We start from the raw sequence: 17,557 nt of genomic DNA, 5'->3' as shown, positions 1-17,557 counted from the left end.
CCCTCTCCCTGGGTCGGCCCCTCCCTTCTTCCCAGCAGCACCACAAGGGGCTCCCCAACTCTGTTAAGGAACCCGGGCACCGTCTGTCACTACGCCCCCACGCGCACCCCCACAGTGGCCAATTTAAATAAATCCTAGGACCGGAAAGCCTCCAAGCCGCCTGGCGAGGAGGGGCTGATCGCAAGGACACACGGGGACAAGGGGAACGTCACCGCACCTCGAACAGTCCCTGCTTCTTGACGAGGGAGCTCCCCTCCAGGGTCCAGAAGTAGAGGTGCGATTTTCCACAGGTAACTATGATGTTGGTGTCCGTGGGGTGGAAATCCGCAGCAAACACAGCTTCGTTCGAACACTGAGGGAAACAGGAGAATCGGATGGCGCGACTCTCCGAGGTGCTCAGGGAGGGAGTCTGGACCGCAAACAGGCAGACAGCGCCCTAAGCTAAGCGCGAGTCTCCAGATTTCTCCCCACTTAATTCATAAACACGAAATCATGTTTGCTGCGGCCTTAGCCTCTGTCTCCCCCACTGGACTGCAGCCCAAGGGCGGAGCACGGGGCCCTTCCTCCGGCCAGCGCCTCTCACAGCCCCTGGCACCGCAGCCAGCCCCGTGTGTCCGCTGAAGGAGTGGCTTCGGGGTGGCTGGGGACCTGGAGGTTGCAAGCATTGCTCTCCTCTGCCCATCATGGATTCCCCACCCCGGCTGGACAGATTCGGCTGATGTGTGCTAAATGCCGATGTCAGGCCTCGTCCCCTCTGGTGGCTGGAACCTCCAGCGAGGGCCTAGGAATCTGCATTCCCGATGGCTCCATTGCTCCTGGCCCACTTTGGCTGCCGTGTTTGCCCTGGGAGTCCCTCCCGGTCTCATTCCTGTGCCAGTGGGTTGGCGGCCAAGCCAGGGATCCAGCTCCTCAGGTGAACCTCGCTACCCCCACCCCGTTATCCGACTTCCAGACCCGCATCCTGTTCGGATGAATCAGACCGTGACTGTTCCCTTTGCTTGATAACTCAGGTACACCTTCAAAAACCTAGATGATAACTTGTCTCATTACATCTGATCTAACAACAAAGCAAGAACTCAGATACGTGACCAGAATGTTGGAAGACGGAACCATAGTGTGCAAACAGGAATTAGGAGACATGACAGGTCAGTATAAAGGGTCTGCATCCCAACAGGCAAGAAGGTCACACAGGTAACGTGACCCAACGGGGGTCCTAGTGTCAGGGAAGTACAGTCATCCAGGGTTAACGGATGACAGGATTAGAAACCTAAAGTCAGTTCTGCGAAGCACATCGCGCCATGATTTAACGGGAGGAGCGCACAGGAAAGCGTGTGGACGTCTCGTGCAGAACAGATGAGTGAGCGGTGGGGAGGGACAGCCCGGGGGCGCCACCACGGGGAGAGTCCCCCTGGGGGGACGAGGAGCTGGTGGGGCACGCGCTCCTCTCCCCCGAGTGTGCTGGGCGCGGACGGGCTCCGTGCCGGCTGTGACGCCCTGTCCCCAGCGCCCGGCCTGCTCCCCCGAGTGGGCAGCGAGCGCATCTCGGTGCTACCGCCCGCCAGTGCTTCCTCGACACACGAGGGCACAGGGGACATGTGGCATTTGTCGAATGACAGAAAAAGTGAACGAATGCACAGTGGACTGAATTTAAAGGGCCGTGGCTGTAAAATGAGGGAGGAAAAACCCTTACGGATGTTGTGAAGAGAGAGAGAAACTCTGCCCTGCAGGGCTTGGGAGAGAACTCCTGGGGGGGGGGGCAGGAGTGGGGCCCAAGGGGCTGCAGTGAAGGTGAAGGGCCTCGGAGGGCCGCGGCGGGCTGGGGGCCATGAACCTCGTGAGGAGCAGGCGACGGACAGGGAGCCGGCGGGGTGAGGAGGCTCCGAAGGGGAAAACGACGACGCAGGCCGACGGCGGGCTGGGAGACAGACCTTCACGTCCGCCAGCCTCTCCTCCCTCTGCCAGTCCCACACCGACAGCACGTGGTCGTTGGAGTCGTCCACGGCACAGAGGTTGCTCCCTCCGTTCTAGAAAAAAAGAGGAATTCACAGGAAGACTACGCCTGAGAATAAAATAGGTTGAGCGTGATTAAAAACGAACATTAATTGTATTTTTAAACAAAGAGCCCGCTACGTTTTAGCTAAAGAATATTTCCCCACTACTTTTGAGACCTGCTTACTTGGGCAGACAGGAGTCACCAGGAGCCCCAGGGGGCCATAGCCCTCCTCCTGGAGGGGACAGTGCCCACAGCACACATAGCACGGGCCTGCCACCGCCGCTGGGCAGGGTGACGGAAAGGCTGCCCAAGGGGAGCGCGCATGGGGCGGGGCGGGGGGCACGAGGAGCCTGCTATCCGGGTGTGAATGACATGTGAGCCTCGAAAGCAAGTTTCTGGCTGAAGAAGTGGTTGAAAGGGTGGGTCGCTGAACCCACACGACCTGAGGAAGCCTGGGAGACCACGAGGCCCGTCCAGCCCCCGCTTACAGCCAGCGGCCGGCCAGTGAGGATGGCGGACACACGCGGGGGCTGCCCTGGGAGGGGCAGCTGAAGTTCAAGGCCAGGGCCCCACGGAGCTGTCTCAGGAGCCTGAAGACAGTGAGGCTGCAGGGGCTCTTCCCCTCGCCTCGCCCACCGGCTGGAAATGCCTGCCTGGAAACGTGTGACCTCGGAATGAGGGGACCTGGGGAGCAGGGAGGTTTCTGAGCCAAATCTGCACATAGACGTGGGCAGTCACCCAGACTGTTAACGCCTCCTCTTCAGCTCTGAGCGGATGCTCATCCCGCTGCGGACAAAGGCTGCAGTTCCCACAGGGCTCACACTTACAGATTTCGAGAATGCAATGCAGGTGACGGCTCGGTCGAAAAACCCGGTTCCGATGACATGAAGCGTGTTCAGGGTCACAGAGTCCCAGATGCGCACATGTGGGGGCAATTGCTGTTTAGGAAAACAAAACGCAGTTACCAACTGTGATGGGTGATAAAATTTATCTTTACCTCGAAGCTGTGAGAGTACTTCAATTCCGTACTGACGGAATACCTTTTGCTGCATTTCAGAACTGTCTTTTTACATGAGTGAAAGACCCCCAAGGTTTTAAGAGGTCATGGTCTGGATGTGTCTGAATTTTAAAAATAAAAAATGCCAAGGAAAATGGGATCTCATAGGAGGGTTATTCTTATAAAGTTTGCATTATTACTAAGGTACAAGTGTGAATTCGTCAGGACGGTCACCACCAAACAGTTTTAAGGGCTCCTCGGGCCCCAGAGAAGCAACACAGGCAATCGATTGAACATACATGAAATTTAGGACTGTTATGATTTAGTTCGAAACCCTCTCAACTGTGTTCCAAGGTGACTTAATACTATTGTCCCTCTTCCTCAACAGAAGGAAGCATTCCAGAACAGTCGGCAGATTTATCAAGAAAAGGCTGAGCATCGTACCTAGTGGTCAGAGTGCGGTCAAGTGCAGGTGGATTAGGTTCTAGTTCGATCGTCTCTAAGTCCCTGGGTGTCTGTTCACCGTCACTTGGCCTCTCTGGGTTTCTCTGCATGTAACTTGAAAGGGGAGGCTCAGAGAGCTACTGCATTTTCTCCAGCTCTAAAGTTCTGATTAATTTCAATGCCAGAAACGGAAATATACCCTCCATGCACTAGAGGGAGGAATGAATGGTTTCCTACTAATTTCAGGGGACTTTTAAAGGCCATCTAACACTAAAAATAAATAACAGAGACTCTGTTCCATTTATGTGTTTACACAATAGTGGTCTGATTTCTGCTGTTCGTGTTATGCCTTCTCAAGTGTAGAATTTTAATAGAAAACGATAGAAGGCTGATACTAAATGTGACGTTATTGAGATAGTTTCTGAAAAGTGTTTGCTGGAAGACAACGTGTTGATAAAAAGGGAAGTATTTCATGTAATTAGTTTCAGATCATATATTGTGCAATATAAGCTATACTGAGGTAGATTTCAAAAAAGCTCCAAGGGGTTTTGGATAAGGCATGACAATGAACACGGCCTATCGTAAAGAAGTAATCGGAAGCCAGTTTTGAATTGTTCTCCATTTGTTAAATTCCACTTGTTGCCCTTCTAATTCTTTAAAATACAAATTAAAGTCTTGCCGAAGTGCGGAGAAAATTCATGCTAAGACCCCCAGCAGCCCTTGTGGGTCGCACACAGATACCAGCTCCACGGGCAAGAGCCCCGGTTATAGGAGCTCATGCAGAGGGTGCCCGAATTCACCGAAGAGGCAAAATGCCCATATTCAAATGAGTATTCATTATGATTTTAACTTTACTTATGATATCTGTACTTAATATTTTAATACTTCTCACGTATGTAAATACCTTAAGCGTTAATGAATTCTTAGGCAAGAATAAGGCTATTTAAAAATTGGCTGAAATTAAAGAACTCAAAGGGTTTTTTAAGGTCACTTGAAAAATAAAAAATTCTAATGAGGGATCGAGAAGCATTGAGATACCTCATACGGAAGCAGGCTTATTCGGCAAAAGGTCATGTTGTGTTACCAGCTCATTATGAAAACATGAAAAGAGAACGTGACTCACTTTTCCATCCTTAGATGTGCCTGCGACTTGTCCTGTTGCTATTGTGATCTTGTCAGGATGAACTGCTAGGCTAAAAAAACAAACAAACAAAAAAACAGATGTTTATAAAATACCTACTCTTTAGAGGTAAGCTTTACTTTTTCACTTGATCAAATAATCTAGTCGAAAGTTGAAATACAAGAAACACACAACGTCTGACTTCTCACAGACTGACGATGAATGCGCTGAGAACTTAGACAATTAGCGCTGGCTTCATCCCATCTCAAGTCCTTCACCTCCGGAGGATTTTTAAACTCAAGGAACAAACACTCTCTGCTTGGAAAATACCATTTCAATCTTGGAACCACTTAATTAGCCTGAAAGCTTTATTAAGAAGCCCGTTCGAGTATATTAAACAGCAAAGACATCGTCTTTTTGCGACAGGACTTTTATAATTCACCAGGCAGCTAGGACAAGTAGGAATAACATAAAGCCACCATGTCATCCATCTATCCTCCCAAGGTACGCAAAATCCCATGAATGACGGGAACAGCAGACCCGGCCCTAAACACGGGGCAAAACATCTTTACTTTTATTAAAAAAATAGAGACCCCCAAGTAGAAGCCGTTTGCACGAGATGCATTAAGAAGGGTCTCCGAACAGGGATTACTAGCACGACTGGTTTCGGTGACAACGTTGGTTAGGATGACGCGTCATAAGGACGGAGAGCTCACACGGCGTCTTGGACGGCAAGGTAGCTGGCGCCCCCCCTACACGACCCGAGACAGAGCTTCCGATTTTCCCCTCCTTCGTGACGTCCCAACGAGGACTCCCCTCGGCTCCCGCTGCGCCACGGGGGCCGCGCGCGCCCGCCTGGGGGGACTCACCACTTCACGTCGTCGTTGTGGCCGGCGTAGTGCCGCTGCAGCTGCTCCTCCACGTTGTACAGCACGACCACGGACGCGATGAAGTACACCGTCTCGCCCGTCGGCAGCAGGTACAGGTTGTTCCGGCAGTCGCGGCCCCGGTACCCGTAGCTTCGTGCGCGTCAAGAGAAAACTTGGTTTTCTTTTTAGGAGCTCACGGAACATCGTCTTTATTCAACAGGCATAGGCTATAAAATTCTACAGGGCTATTGCCATCAATGTCGCGAATTTGAATAAAATTGTAAGTACCCTGCCAAATACATCTGATCCCTGCCCACCCCCCCTCCACCTCCCCCCATAAAGAGGCAGGCAGCAAAGCTGGAAATGCTCATTGATTTCATGTGAATACATGTTTTAAAAAAAACACAAAGATGTGGCTTTATTTTTAGAAAGTAACACATACTTTCTAAAAATACATAAATCTGTCGTTTTATCCATGCATCTTTCCAAGATATATAAAACCCCACCCAAAGCTATAAATGAATTACGGGACTAGCAGACCCAGCCATAAGCACGAGGTAAAACATTTTCATTTTTATTAAAAAAATAAAACCCCAAATTAGAAGCTGTGAGCGTGAGATGTGTTAAAAAGGTTTATATTATGATATATTTTAAACGCTGAATTTCTCGGTCTGATCAAAATTGGTAATTTTTATTATTTTGTTTACTAAAGGTAACAGGATCGGACATTCATGAAGTCACTGGGAGATGAACTCTCTTTAGGTCAGTCAGTCAGTCATGGCTTTGGGGGGCCACGGCCAAGGAACACATCTCTTCATTGAGCTGCGGGAATCCCACGTGGATGCCCGTCTTCTCCGCACTCCGCCTGCCGTTAGATTCCGCCAAGCTGGGGTCCTGGAGGCTGACGACCATAACATCCTGCTGAACGGTACCAGTGGATCTAGAATTGGATGCACCGGAAGCTGCATCTTGGCACGGAGAATGCTGGAATATTGTGCCCCGATTTTCCTCTCTTCCTTTCTGCTGCCTTTCTTGTGTGAGGTTATCACGCCGCTTGGTCAGATCTACTGCACGATCACGAAAGCCCCACAGAGTGCTTGCTCACTTCTCCTTCAGAATCTCTGATCTCTTAAAGGCAGAGGGCGTGATTCTGGGAGCTGAGGATTAGAAGGAGCAATGGAGCCGTCTCGGTATCATCTTTCGCCTCCATTATTGTCATCTTGAGACACAAATCTACAACTGGGAACTGAAATGGCCATTACCCTGTGCATTAATGAGAGGCACTCAGCCTGGTTCTAGAATCCTAATTGGGAAAACAACCGAGTCCCTATTATAATTTGTGGCTTTCGTAGCTTGTTTGGAAAACAAAATATATCTGAAAACATTGACTGTTGTTTCGAATATGAAGTAGTGTGAGGTTACTGATCCTGTGCCAAGAAAAAACTTTGAGCTTTGACATTCTTTATGTTTTCATGTATTTAAAAAGGAATTTTAAGATACTGGTAACTGATGTTTATATACCTCAGTTACATCAATTACAAGTTTATTTTTTATTGCAATCTCGGCGCTAACTCTTTCATATGATGAAAGTACTTGTTAAAGGTACAAACCACACACCACACACCACACACGCAGACAAGGTAAAAACCTCAGGTCCTCCAACCGCTTCCGGCTCCTTAGATAACTGCTTCTGTAAAGATTCTGGCACGTGTACACTTCCAAACCTGGAGAACTATTGTGAGAGCAAAACATCGTGTGAACTTGGATGTGAAAAAAATCACCTGGCACAAATTACCATTTTTTGGGGGGAGAAAATTCCACTGTTTCGTATCTTCTAAAACATGAAGAGTAGGCTGAACGAACGTGCTTTGAATCATGCGTTCCTGATCTGACTTAATCAGGTTAACGATGACTGACTTCAAGAACTGAACCATTTCAAGTATATGTGACAAAACAGATTCCAAAGCAGGTGCAGGGAAGTGCTTACGACGCCTGAATCCGAAAAATTTAAAAAAAAAATGTATTTTGGAGGAGAAATCTAGGTGCAGATGATACTTTAAAAAATTTGCCAAAGAACAGGATTCCATAATTTCAAATACAACAGTAATCCTTCTAACTGAAAGGATATCAGCTTAAATTTAAACGACCTTCTTATAATCTGTTTAGGGCTTCGTGTTAAACTGGGACTTGTAAATAATGATTTGAGGGTGATAAAAGTATTTTTTTTCTTTTTTCTTGAAATCTGCATGGCCTGGAAGGTGGCCTCTGTAGGCTTCCTCTAAAGTAAAATAAAATAGTAAAGAGCAGCAAAAGTAAATAAGAAGTAAAAGTAAAGTGAAATACAGTAAGACGTCGACACTTAACGCGCCCTTTTCCACAGGCTCCATCCTCCTGACTTTCCAGTGCTCTCTCTTCAGAAGCCCATTCACTTTCCAAATCTCACACCGTGAAGGTTCCAGCGGCTTTATTTCAAGAACGTTCGTCACACGCTGACTCAGATTTTTGTGGTTAGGTCTGGGGGTGGGGGTGGGGGAGGGGGAGCGTTTTCACATGACATTTTAAGTGGGACTGATTATATCCGCGCTCCATGTCGACTTCGTTCCTGCTGCTCATGGGACCCCGCACTTGGCACTCGGGCATTCGCACCCTCACGTCGCTCCTTCCGTGGGTCGGGCTCCCGCAGCCGGCCGAGTCCCTGCTAGGTCTGAGGGGGAACGCGCCTGCTCGCTTCCAGGGTATGGCTCTTTCTTCCTCTGGGTTTAGAAACTTTTTGCCAGCGCACTTGCGTTTCAGTCCCTGAGAGTCTCACTTTCTCATCCATAAATGCCGTATTTTCAGTATTTTCTTGCATTTCGCTGCTGTCCCCTTGTAAACATGTAAGGCTCCTGGCTCCTCCACACACCCCTGAAGAGCTGGCCGAGTGCATGTCAGTCAACCAGCTAATGTTAAAAACAATCAGCACTTTCGTTTTCATTGGCATCCTCAACTCTACCCATTTGTGATGGTTTTCACTAAAAAATTAGTGAAAATTAATTTTTTATTTTTAAAAAATTAAAATCCAGACCAGAAACTAGTGATGCATTTTCCCAGGACTCTCCAGAAAACAAACCAACCAACCCAAAAAACATTCAATCTCTTTTCAGGAAAATAGTATATGAGTCTTTGAGCAAGGACCACAAATACTTCCCTCGGGAATAAGGGGAATAAGTCGCTGTCCGCCACCGGCAGCAGCTCTCGGGGAACTCCTTCGCTAGGACACTGTGCCGGGTTCTGACCTATGGCCAAAAATTAAATTCTTAGGTGAAAGTCGGCTACTTTGCTTTTCGAGAGCTTACGAGGACTTCCTGGCTATGGAGCGCTGCTGTTACACTTGAGCCAGACGCAGGGCCCGGCTGATCACCGCCGGGGTTGGGGGGACCTGGCCGATGCATAAAGGATACACCCACTCCAGCTTGAGCCTTCGGGCCGGCAGCTCCGCCTTCGCCTCCAGGCTGTAGGCGCCCACTTGCTCTTTGGGCATGTACATGGTGACCGGACGCCCACGGAGAAACATCTTTACATACCCTTCTTCTACGAAAAGAACAAAGGTGTCAGCGAGACCCCTCCGTGGCCCGCACGCCATGGCGGCCAGTGTCACGCTCACTCTGGCCTTCCATCTCTGCCCTTTGCTCACACTTCTAACTGATGTCTAATTCCATCTTGTTTACTTTTGATATTGTACTTACAAAGGACGTGAACTATATAAGAAATTATTTTTAAAAAGTAGGAAAGAACTAGATTCTATTATTTTTCCATTAAAGATCTTAGTGCTTTCATTTTCTTTATCATCAAGAGGGGGAGAAAATGCCAACACCCCCCAAATTACAATTAACATCAGAAATTTACCGAAAATTTGTTTTCAGTTTAATGTATATACAATTTCAATATCAAAATTCGTAAAATATCCTTCAGTATTTCAGTTGGTTTGTTATACTGCAATGTAAACATGTATCTCTTACATCGGACAATGCTTCCAAGTGTAAATGACCCCAAAGAGCAGACGTACATGCTGGGATGCGTGCAAAAAGGAAAACGCTTCAAGAAAAGCAAGAAGTGGAAAAGATGCCTTAGAGGGAGGAACTGGGAAGTGAAACTTTCTAGAGCAAACACGTCGATAATAAAATAAATTATGGGGGCAAAAGTAAAACACATTTGACATGGGGCAACTCCTGGACTTCAAAAGAAACGAGTTGGGGTTTTCCTGGCTAGCATTTCCAGGATATAATAAGACCAAAGAGAGTGTCTTGTGAGCTTTTTGATGAATTTGGTTCCGATTCAGAACTGGCAGTATTCTGATGTTTTTGCTGGGAATCAGAGGACCCAGCCTTAATGGCATTTAATCTGGATGGCTGGAACTGGGGATATCTGTACATCGCTCAACGGAAAAATCATCTGTGGAGAGGAAACTGGTGAGGAAGCATTGTGGAATCAAATCAGCACCGTTAGGCACCACATTTACCAGTTAGTTTTGTAAATCTCATGCCTAAGGAGTTTCAAACGTTGCCACGTGCAATAGTGCCTGAAAGTCGAGAGGCCGCCCTGGTCTTACGTTATTACGTGCATGCGCTTCCGGTGCTGAGGGCATGCGTGTGACACACTCCGCACTCTGCCTATGAAGTGGGGCTTTTACGTAAGGACCAGTATGCGTTCACTCCTGCCTGGCGTGCTGGCCGCTGCGCTGTGTCCTATGGACCCTCCGGCTGGGATGCTTTCACCTGGCTCCGCCCTCCAGACCCACTGAGACTAGCCCACCTGAGGCCCCACCGCCCAGGCTCTCTTATGGGTCCCCTAGATCATCTCGCAGTCACCTGCCGAACCTGCTGAGGCCCAAACTGGATTTCACGGCATCTCCACCCACAATCCTGCGCCTGCCCTTACCTGCTGGATCCCAGGGGCCAACCGCCTGCCACAACCAACCCGCGTGGATTCCTGTCCCTGGCCAGACGTGTCTCTTCCTCGGCCCCCACACCTGTCCTGCTCTGTGCCCCTCCTCAGGCTCTCTTCCCCACCTGAAACCTCTTCCCTTCCTTAATCCTTCATTCAAATCTACGCCCATCAGACTGTGTGGCTCCAAAGGAAAAACCTAGGAGCCCCCAGCAGACCTATGGAAGTGGAAAGAAGGACGGGCGTGACGGTGCTTAAAGTCGACGGCAAGGGGTCCCGGCAACTCTCTTTGTAAGAGAGGAACCCCCGATTGCACGCTTGAGGTAAAGAGAACACAGTGGCACTTCCAGGACACACACGAGAGGCCCACGTGCATATGTCGTAGTCACGTGCTGGTGACGAAGCCCTTCTGACTGAGGCTTGCTTACTGCACAAATCTGAACGACTGGACTAGGTAAAAAAAAAAAAAAAAAAAAAAAAAAAAAAAAAAAAACCACACTGCATTTAGCTCTGGCATTGCTTCGTGCTAGTAACTCAGACATTTTCCATCTCAAGTCAAAACGCTGCGAGGGAAAGCGGTGTTTTATTTTGTTTGTTTGTTTTTTTTCAGGCATGTTAGGACAGCAGCACACAGCCACCAAACCCCGAGGCGCTGGGGAAGAGGCCAGCAGCGGTGCGGGACACCGTTTCAAACAGTGGACATCCGAGGGTTGTCCTATAGCTCTCTTAAGGTTTCCACAGATTTTTTTTTTTAAAGTTCCTGTAATCGGCCAATAATCAATCGAGATTCAAATTATAGCTACTTCTTAAAACCCATCCAAGTAAGATGCTCAGGAACGCTTTTGATTTAAGTCCAGGTGGTTAGCACCTTGTTTTCATACAAGGAGAGCGTCCGTTTGCCTGTATGAAAAAGGTTTCCGCAGCCGGGGCAATGGCTTTGCTCAGAGAGCTGTGAGGCTTCACGAGTGCTGCCTACCTTTGCAGTGCGTCACCCGGCGCTTCCCTTGAGATTTCGGAGACAGAGACAGAAGGGCTAGATAAAGAGACAGTGTCGCACTGCAGGGGCCGGCCTGCCTGTGCGGGCGCTCGCCGGCTCGCAGGCAGAGACGCCACCTGCCACCTGGCACGCACACCTGGACGCGTTTTGGGGACTCTGACAAGTGTGCCCGGGACCTAGCCCTGTGGGCCTAGGGCGCCCATGCTGTCGCGAGTGACTGCACGCTTCCTGGGAATGAAACGAATACTAGAGCACGTGCGGATAGGCACGGAATTCTGACTCTTGTGTCTCAGTCCTGAATTTAGGGAAAAATCTGGAAAAATTAAATAAATTGATTTAACTAATTACATACTTGTCCATTACTCTGCATTTTAAATGCACCTTTCAATAAGCTTAACTCCTAAAAATAGCACCTACCTTATGATAAAACTTGTTAAAAAGGTATACAGACGGGTATATGGGAACTATTAGTTTGCAGTTTAGGAAATCAAAGGCAGAAAAAGGAAAAAAAAGAAAAGCTACTTTTAGACAAAGTTATAACTTGATGCATCAGGAACTTTCCTTTCCAGAGAAATGCAGTGCTGACGAGGGGAGCCCCGTTAGTAAGGGAGGGCGGCCAAAGGCAGCGGCCAAAGGCAACCCCAGAAATCCCCGCAGTGAGTGTGGGGGCGCTTCACGCCACCTCCTTACCGACGTCACCTTCAACCAGTTCGGAAGTGGGTCAGTAAAGGGTTTCGTTCTCATGACTGTGCTATGATCTATGCGAGCACCCCCAGGGGCAGGCTGACCGGCGGCCCTGCGTGCAAAAGGCTGTGTGGGCCCCCCGGCCCCTGAGACAGCCCCTTCTCACTCACGCCTCAAGGTCTGAGTTGCTGAGTGAGGGGCGCCGCACAAGAGAACCCGGACTCACCGGCGCTGAAGACGGGCTCCTTGGGTTTGCTGTGGAGAGAAAAGAAATCCGGGGTTCAGAGCGAGGCTTGGGGGCTCATCTCCCCACCCCCACGCGCCCTGTGGGCCGCCCCGTGGTCCTGAGCCACCGCCGCGGTGTGTCACATGGTGGCTGCGTGAATGACAGGCACTGAGCGGAAAACAGAACCGCGTAAGCGCGAGTGTGGACGGGAGGGTCCAGAGCCGGGCGCAGAGGCTGGGACCCCGGCTTCGCCAGCAGAGCTGCGCTTTTCACGAGCAAGTAAGCGTTTGCAGAAGGAGGCCATCGGGCTGGGCCGGACGGGGAGCAGGCCCCGCCTACGTGCGTGAGGAGGTTTGTTGTCTGTCCCATGCGCTTGTGACAGGTCATTTAAAGAACTAACTTAAAACGGGCAAATTCCTGACCCCGTGTTCTCAGCGAGGGCTTCAGAGCCCGCCTCCCAGCCGGGGCCCGAGGAGGACCGGCCAGCCCGAGGGGAAGGAGCACAGGGGAAGGACCGTCGGGGCGATGCGGGGACCCCACTGTGGACTCTGGCCCGGCCGAGACCAGCCATGACTGCACCTGGGGAGCCAACCCCGGAGCGGGCTACAGATGGACCGAGGTCATTCCTAGGGGTCATTCCCACAGACAAGCCTGCGTGGAGTCCCCATGCACAGGAGAGCACAGTCTTCCTGTGACAGCCACCCGTGGGGATCGCCCCTTGCCCGTGGAGGAACGGGGAGCTCTGGCAGGGCAAGAACTGCACCCCATTCAAACACGGAGCTGAGCTTGATCCCGCGTCTGTGAGACTCCAACAGCCATGCCATCTTCTCACTGGACCCCCGCTCCCCACATCAGCCCGCTCCCCACATCGCCCCCCCCCCGCTTCCCACATCACCTCCCCCCGCTCTCCACATCGCCCCCTACTCCCCACATCACCTCCCCCCCACTTCCCACATCGCCCCCCACTTCAAGATGCAGAGCAAGACAGAGCAAGACAGGACACCTGCAGCTCGGGGAGCCGTGGGCTGCAGGAGCCGCGGAGGCTCACAGGTTTTTCGTGTGTGTTCGTGTTTTTAAAAATATATCTGAGCAGATAAAGTCCTAATGTTAATTTTCTCCTTCATTTCTAACTGGACATACATTGAGAAACACCACCAGTAAAATCACCCTTGACCCCACAATATAATAAGCGATATTTGTTAATCTCCTCAGTTTCCAGGTCATTTTACGCAGTCCACAGGGAGACATCCTTCCCGAAGCTCCGGAAGTGTCTCCACTCTGCTCGAAGGTGCTTTAGGCGCCTGGCTGTCACGGGCTTAGTTTTCTGGACTCTCACCCTTGGTCACTGAAAGCAGGACTGTGACAGCATGGCACAGCCTTTGAATGGAAAAGCCGACCTGACATCGGCCCGAGTCCCGAGACAGCCTCACGGGCCCCGCGCATTTCTGCCCTCGCCTCCCTTTGCTCTCCCCTCAGTCACTGCGTCCAGCCACCCTGCCCCTGCCGTCCCTTGCATGTGCCAGGAGCTGCTCTGCCCCAGCTTCCCCTCCTCCTGGAGGCCAAGGCCATGGCCAGCCACAAGACGCCACGCTGGGTCTGTGCCCAGGGCCACTTCCCGTCTGGCTCGCGGGCTCTGTCATGAGCTCACTGAAGGTCTGTGGAAAAGGGGTGTCTGCGTGTGTGCGTGCATGTGGAGATCCCCTGGTGCCTGGGGCCCCCAGGAATCCTGAGCCGCCCCGCAGTCCGCACCCGGCCCGGCAGAATCCCATAAGCTCTCGGCTGCTCTCTCCTGCCGCCCGCCGCGAAGGCCCCGCTTCCCGCGGCTGTGGGGTCCGTCTCTCCTGAGATGGGCTCGCCACCTCTTGCATTTAGTTCGTCACATGACTCTGTGACCTGGGGAGGCCTTAAAGGAGCTCTGATTTTGTAGATGCCTTGGCTTGTCCCCAGGGTGGCGGGGGAGTGACACTCTTGTGATTTTCTGAGCAGAAGCACAAGCCTTCAGTCCAAATTTTCTGCACTATTAGATTCACAAGCAGGGTAAGGACACAAGAGGGGAAGCGAACCAAAGACCGCGAAGCGACCATCACAGAGACGCGGGGACACGGAGCCGAGCAGGGGTTCGGAGGACGGGAGGCTGTTTTTTCCCCATCGTGACTTTGATCACAGAAGTAGAAAGATGCAAAAGCCGTGAACATGGGAAAAAGCCACCCGGCCTTCTCCGGGGAATGACGAGAGCAATGGCAGGTCACGTCCCTCTCAGAAGCGTCTAGGGGAACACAGGCGGGCCGCGGACGCCCGGTGCTGACGCGGAGCGAGGCGGAGAACGCGGGCTCCATCCACAGACCGGGGAGGCCGCCGAGGGGCTGAGAGGCGGCGGGAACCCAAGGGCGTCCTGTGTTTAGAAAACACGCCGTTGCTGTGGTTCATTATTTTAGAAAGTTGAGTTTTTATAGAAAATCAGACTATGTCTACTTCAGGCCCCATCGCCCCTGCCAACGCCCCACCTTTCCTGAGAGGCCAGAAGAGCATCTGGGAAAGGAAATGGCACTCACGTGTGCAAGTCCTATAACTGCCGACCTGCAACAGGATGGCGCGGCTCCCCAGCCGCGGAGCGCGGGGCCAAGCCACGGCATGCACGACGTGGTAACCACGCAGGATGAGGGGCGGCGCGGCCTCCGGCCACGATCTGTTCACTGGGCCGGCGTCCGGCACACATGCCCCTTCCAGAACTCGTCGTCGGTGGGGCTGACGCTGGGCCCTTCTCACCCAGCATGGTCTGAAACGCGCCCGGCTGTGAATTCCCTGGGCACGGAGACACCGCCTCTCCGGGTGTGATGCGATTTGTCTCTGATTACCCGTTCCTCAGGGTGAGCTCAATGGAAAAAGCAGGTGGGCGACTTAACACTCCCGCGACAGCCAGGGTGTGGTCCCGTGTGGGCAGGGCGAGTGAATGAGCACTGGGGCCGGAGGAGATGCGGAGATGCCGTCCACCCCTATCCTAGGATGGCATCAAGCCAGACGCCCCCCACCCTCCCCTCGAGCCCACGAGAGAAGCAACCCAGAGGAGGAAGGACGTCCTCTCTGGCCAGCAAACTCTCCTCTCTGGGCCAGTGACACTAGGCTGAGGCCAAAATCTGCAAGATTAACGGCGCTGCAGTCCAGGGCGGTTTCTGCTGCTCTGTGCTGGCCGGAAGGGAGCTGGCCGGAAGGGCCTGGCTCACACTCCGCTGAGTGGCTGGTTCAGGAGACTCTGCTAAAAAACTCTTCCAAGCAGTGAGCAGGACCTGGGGACGCACAGAGCCTGGAGTCTTCCCCAGACTCGCAGCGGCATCTGGAGGCAGCAGGAGAAAGGCAGACCACTGGCCCAAGAAGAACCCCTCAACCTCCCACCCCGAAGCAGCCAGGCCATCTGAGCCCCATAGCACCCAGGCCCAGCGACGGCTCACCACGGGGTCTGGGCACAGGGACCAGCCCCGTGCGGCTGCTTTTCTTCCCGTCTGGTAAAACTCACACTCGCGGCACCGTGGGCTGGAGTTTATCAGGAGGGTCCAGAGAGAACGTGTCCAGACTCCAAGTCACTGAGCGCTCACCGCCCCCCGCCATGGTGCTGGGACCCGCACCTAGCAATTTCCTACCCGTCCCCTCATTTTCCCCGGTTCCTGAGAGGGGGGTCGGGGGCCCGGGCCCACGCTGCAGGTCTCACACGTGACTTTCGGAACAGAGAGCCCTGGGCGGCGCTGACAGTGGCCACGTGTGGTCTGAGCAGAGACACTTGCTTTTAAAAGTGACCGATGAGGTGGATCAAGGAGGAGACCATTCCAAAGCCGAACATGTTGTTTACCTGTGACTCAGCCACCTTTAAAACCTCAGCCCTCAGCACACATTCCACGAGTCCTTTTGGAATGGATTTTACTCAGTGAAATAAAATTCCTCCTGGAAGTCAAAACATTCTACGATGCGAGTGATGACCGTTTATACCATTTACGCCAATACCCCTCAGCAGCTTTTTACTAGAAATAAGGTCATTTGGGAACCATCTATTAAAAATATTCATAAGTCACTGAAGGCTTTATTGGGGACAAAAAGCATTGCTTTGTAGACATCTGCAGCCAACACTTCCGCTCGCCATGGCGGAAGCCGCTGAGTTCCGGCTGGACTCACGGCGTCACCTCAATGCCCCTTAGTTTCCTTCGGCCTCAATGCCCCTTAGTTTCCTTCGGCTACGAGACGCGAAGGCAGCCGGAGAGGAACGGGGCACCGGCAGCACTAACCAAAACATGTGACAAAGTGCCCGGCCCATGGCCACCCATCACTACCACCTCCTAGTTCCACGGACAAGAACCTCATGTATTTCTGGGCTCTCTGCCTCACAGCCTCTAAACTGTAGCCACGTAAAGAGCATCGGCACTTGTTATTAAAACGCGTGTTAAAGGACAAATGACCCTGGGGCCCGGAGAATGAAACAAGATCGATTTAGCTAAAAAATAAATAAATAAATAAAAGGATGAAGACGACACCTAATTTAAGTCACCAAATTTCTAGTGCCAAAATGTTTCAGAACCTAAAATGTGGTGTGATAAAGTCATCCACCAATAGGTGGTGCTGTTTACACAGTTCTTAAATGGTTTTAAAGCTATGATATCCTTCCGTTCATTCCACGAATACTGAGCAGTCACTGTGCCAGGCACTGTGCAAAGTGCTAGTTATGCAGTGACACAGCTCCTTGTGGCCAAAGCTAAGGGAAGCCAAGGGGTGTGGGTGCGGGGGCCATGGGGGAGGAGTTAGGGTGACAGGTGAGGTTGATGGGCGGGCACAAAGCAATTGGAAAGGCGGCCACCTTGGAGCGCAGGGCCAGGGCCGGCTTCCCAGAGAAAGGGGCCGACCGGGAGCGGGGACGCGAAGGGTAAGCTGGAGCTCGCCGCCCGCCCTCCCACACCTAGCTTCCAGACACACGTGTCAAGTGGAGGGGAGAACCCGCCTCTTACTGAGGGCTAGAGGGTCTAATTCATTACGCTACGTGTTGTGGGGTTGGGGGGTGGTGTGTGTGTGTGTGTGTGTGTGTGTGTCTGTTTTGTTTTATATCAAAATTAAAAGATTTTTAAAAATACACTCTTCTTACTGAGATTTGCATTTCTTTCATTAAGACTGAATTTGATCATCTCTTCATTAATTAGTGTTTGTACTCCTTTCTCCGTGAACTGCCTGTTCAAACCCTTTACCCATTTTCTACTGAGTGGTTGTCTTTTTTCTCACTGGTTTGTGTCGAGTCCTTTGGAAATCAAGGGAATTGGCCCCTTTCAGTTG

At 51.5% G+C, this 17,557-nt stretch overlaps 1 protein-coding gene across 2 annotated transcripts in view; it reads right to left on the bottom strand.

The window, feature by feature from the left end:
• The window catches only part of EML1 (EMAP like 1), a 92,569-nt gene that overhangs the window by 14,767 nt on the left and 60,245 nt on the right, over window positions 1–17,557 (bottom strand). The window contains exons 5-12 of one of the 2 annotated variants that reach the window (XM_016119528.2): window positions 12,254–12,282; window positions 11,323–11,379; window positions 8,864–8,993; window positions 5,424–5,573; window positions 4,558–4,627; window positions 2,821–2,931; window positions 1,929–2,024; window positions 218–352 (exon numbers count right to left, since the gene is read on the bottom strand). In XM_016119528.2, the coding sequence (XP_015975014.2) occupies window positions 218–352; window positions 1,929–2,024; window positions 2,821–2,931; window positions 4,558–4,627; window positions 5,424–5,573; window positions 8,864–8,993; window positions 11,323–11,379; window positions 12,254–12,282 (778 nt within the window). The remainder of the gene's footprint in view (window positions 1–217; window positions 353–1,928; window positions 2,025–2,820; window positions 2,932–4,557; window positions 4,628–5,423; window positions 5,574–8,863; window positions 8,994–11,322; window positions 11,380–12,253; window positions 12,283–17,557) is intronic. The other variant, XM_016119529.2, reaches the window with a different exon arrangement.

The sequence above is a fragment of the Rousettus aegyptiacus genome, unplaced genomic scaffold (assembly GCF_014176215.1).
Source record: "Rousettus aegyptiacus isolate mRouAeg1 unplaced genomic scaffold, mRouAeg1.p scaffold_m13_p_3, whole genome shotgun sequence".
NCBI classification, from domain to species: Eukaryota; Metazoa; Chordata; class Mammalia; order Chiroptera; family Pteropodidae; genus Rousettus; species Rousettus aegyptiacus.
The sequence above is the reverse complement of the archived record's forward strand: the minus strand, read 5'-3'. Positions and strand labels throughout refer to the sequence as shown.